General features: G+C 30.2%; 1 protein-coding gene across 1 annotated transcript; it reads left to right on the forward strand.

Moving 5' to 3' along the window:
• Positions 1–916: 916 nt before the first annotated feature.
• On the forward strand, positions 917–2482 carry LOC131622520 (uncharacterized). The gene has a single exon (XM_058893552.1). The coding sequence runs from the start codon at positions 917–919 to the stop codon at positions 2480–2482; it is 1566 nt and encodes a 521-aa protein (XP_058749535.1).
• Positions 2483–3041: the final 559 nt, after the last annotated feature.

The following is a 3041-nucleotide window of genomic DNA, read 5'->3' on the forward strand; positions in this document are numbered from 1 at the left end:
GATCCGACTAGTCAGAACGTTTTGAATTTTAAAACATTAATCCAAACTTAACCTCTAGTTAAACCATTAGTTATTAGTTAGACTTTACCTTTTATTTCAAATTATAAATATCTCTTTTCTTGTATTCCAGATCGTTGTAACTAAAAATTAATTATTGATGAATCAATGCTTTTATTTTTATAATAAATATACGTAGCGTTAAATAGAGAAATAAGTTACAATTATATTAGTTTATATAGTATTATTAACAGTAATTGTTAGTTGATTCAATGATAATTGGCATATAGTGAGAAAAAAATCATACTATTAACATTTGATTACATCTTGTTGAGTCATTATTCGCTTAAATTGACATATTTTCTTTGGTCAAATATTATGTACATAAACTATTTTAGTCTTATAAAAATAAATAAAATATAAGGTAAAATTAGTTGAATTTGGGTTTTTGCTATAATATAAAAAAAATTAAATATAGAAAATAGTAATATGTAAAATAATATTACTAACATTTGATGACAACATTTTGAATCAACGTTTGCTTAAATTTATATATTTTATTTAGTCAAATATAATGTAAATTATTTATAACAAATAAAGGAAATTTTATTATATGTTAATAACATTTTAAATATAAGGAAATTTTATTATATTTTAAATAATGGAAATTTTATTATATTTATAACAAATAATGGAAATTTTATTATATTTGCAATAATATAGGAAATTTTAAATATAGAAAATAAGTTTTAATGGTAATAGTTAAAATAATATTACTAACATTTGATGACAACATTTTGGATCAACGTTTGCTTAAATTAATATATTTATTTATCAAATACAATGCATAATATTTATTACAAATATAATAACCTTAAATAATACATTTCCCAAGTCTATATATATATATATAATGGAAATGAGTTTAGTCTTGCAAAATATAAAACATAAGATAGAACTTAAATCAACAGAAAAAAAGAAATGGCTTTTCACAAGTGTCAACCTTAATGAAGTTCTTGAAGTTGCTCCTCTAAGAATGGTGTCCGCTAAAGATCTTCGTGTGAAGAAGTCTCCCTCTCCACATGCAAGAAGACCAAAAGAAATTGTACGTGGTAAGACCTCTAACCCCTCGTCTTCTATTGATCTTGAGAACCTGACGAAGGAAGGATCACAATATGCTCATCAGGCTATTGCTAAGATAGTCACTAGAATCTTGGATGAACATCGTCAAGTTCCTGGGATTTATGTACCTCTCCAAACTGTGATTCCTGACTCCACTCTGAACCCTAAACCAAATGTTGTTCAAGAAGATGAAGATGTGGGTATGGATGCTGATGAGGTGCATGGAAAGAATGATGATGTAAGCATATCTGATGAGGATGTTCAGATGAATGACGAAGAAAAGAATGATGAACCTGCTGATGTTACTCAGGATGTCACTAACAACACTGAGAATCCTGGTGTTCAAAGAAATGATGAAGTTGTTGATGTTACTCAGGATGTCACTTACAACACTGAGGATGGTCATAATGTTGATTCAGGTAAAAATGTTGTTGATCTTGATAATTACTCTGATAATGAACTGGTTACAAATGTGAACCCTAACATAGCCAAACGACTCATGACAAGGAAGGGTAAGAAAGTTTTTGATCAGAGTCCTCCCAAGAGGAAAGTTCCAAAGAGTACCTCAACTGGACCCATCAGAAGTAAAGTTGTGTCCAAGAGTACCTCCACTGGTCCTAGAAAGAGTAAGGCTGTGCCTAAGAGCACCTCTGTTGGACCTACCAAATCTTGGAGCAAGGTTGTTCCCAAGAAGAGAAAGGCTAGAGTTATTGAAGAATCAGATTCTGATGTTGAAGTGGATGTCCAAGACATTCCATTGAAGAAGCCTACCACTAGCAAGCTTGCTGCTAGTGTGCTAGAGGTTCCTATAGATAATGTCTCTTTCCACTATCCTGCAAGTGTCAACAGATGGAAGTATGTGTACCAAAAGAGATTGGCTATGGAGAGGGAATTAGCTCAAAATGCCCTTGATTGCAAGGAGATTATGGAACTGATTCATGAAGCAGGATTGATGAAAACTGTAACTCACTTCTCCAAGTGCTATGAGATGTTGGTTAAAGAGTTTATAATAAACTTGTCAGAGGACTATGTAGATAGGAAATCCAACGATTTTAAAAAGGTGTATGTGAGAGGAAAGTGTGTCACATTCTCTTCAACAATAATCAATAATTTTCTTGGTAGGTCAGATGAAGCTCAACCTAAGCTGGAAGTTTCTGACAACAAAGTGTGTCAGGTGATTACTGCTAAGCAAGTGAAAAGCTGGCCCCTCAAAGGGAAATTAACTGCTAGCAAGCTAAGCATCAAGTATGCCATGCTTCACAAGATAGGAGCTGCTAACTGGGTGCCTACTAATCACAAGTCAACTGTCTCTACTGTCCTTGGAAAGTTCCTGTATACTGTGGGAACAAAGGCTAAGTTTTAATATGGAACTTATATTTTTGACCAAACGATGAAACATGCATGCAGTATTTTATAGTATTCTTTAAATTCACGTGGCATTTTGCTTTTGTTTTCTTAGTTTAAAAAATTAAAACGTAATATTCAAAAAATTTTACCTAGGAAATATTAAACACATTACCTCTCCCCCGTGTGTGTGTGTGTGTATATATATATATATATATATATATATATATATATATATATATATATATATATATATATATATATATATATATATATATATATATATATATATATATATGTGAAGCATATCAAGTGAGAGTATTTTATAATGATTTTATAATGAGAGATAAGAGGAATAAATAACAATTATTGGATTCATCAAAAGAGAGAAATTAATACACATTAATGTATTAACATTTTCTCTCTTGATGAATTTAATGATTGATATTTGTTCCTCTCACATCTCATTATAAAATTTTCTCACATGATATGTTCTATAATTTACTCCACATCTTGACCATTAATTAATTCTTTTCAATCTAATAGTTAAAAATAATAAGGAATAGTTTTCTCTCTCC

Source organism: Vicia villosa, unplaced genomic scaffold (assembly GCF_029867415.1).
Source record: "Vicia villosa cultivar HV-30 ecotype Madison, WI unplaced genomic scaffold, Vvil1.0 ctg.000032F_1_1_1, whole genome shotgun sequence".
Lineage (NCBI taxonomy): Eukaryota > Viridiplantae > Streptophyta > Magnoliopsida > Fabales > Fabaceae > Vicia > Vicia villosa.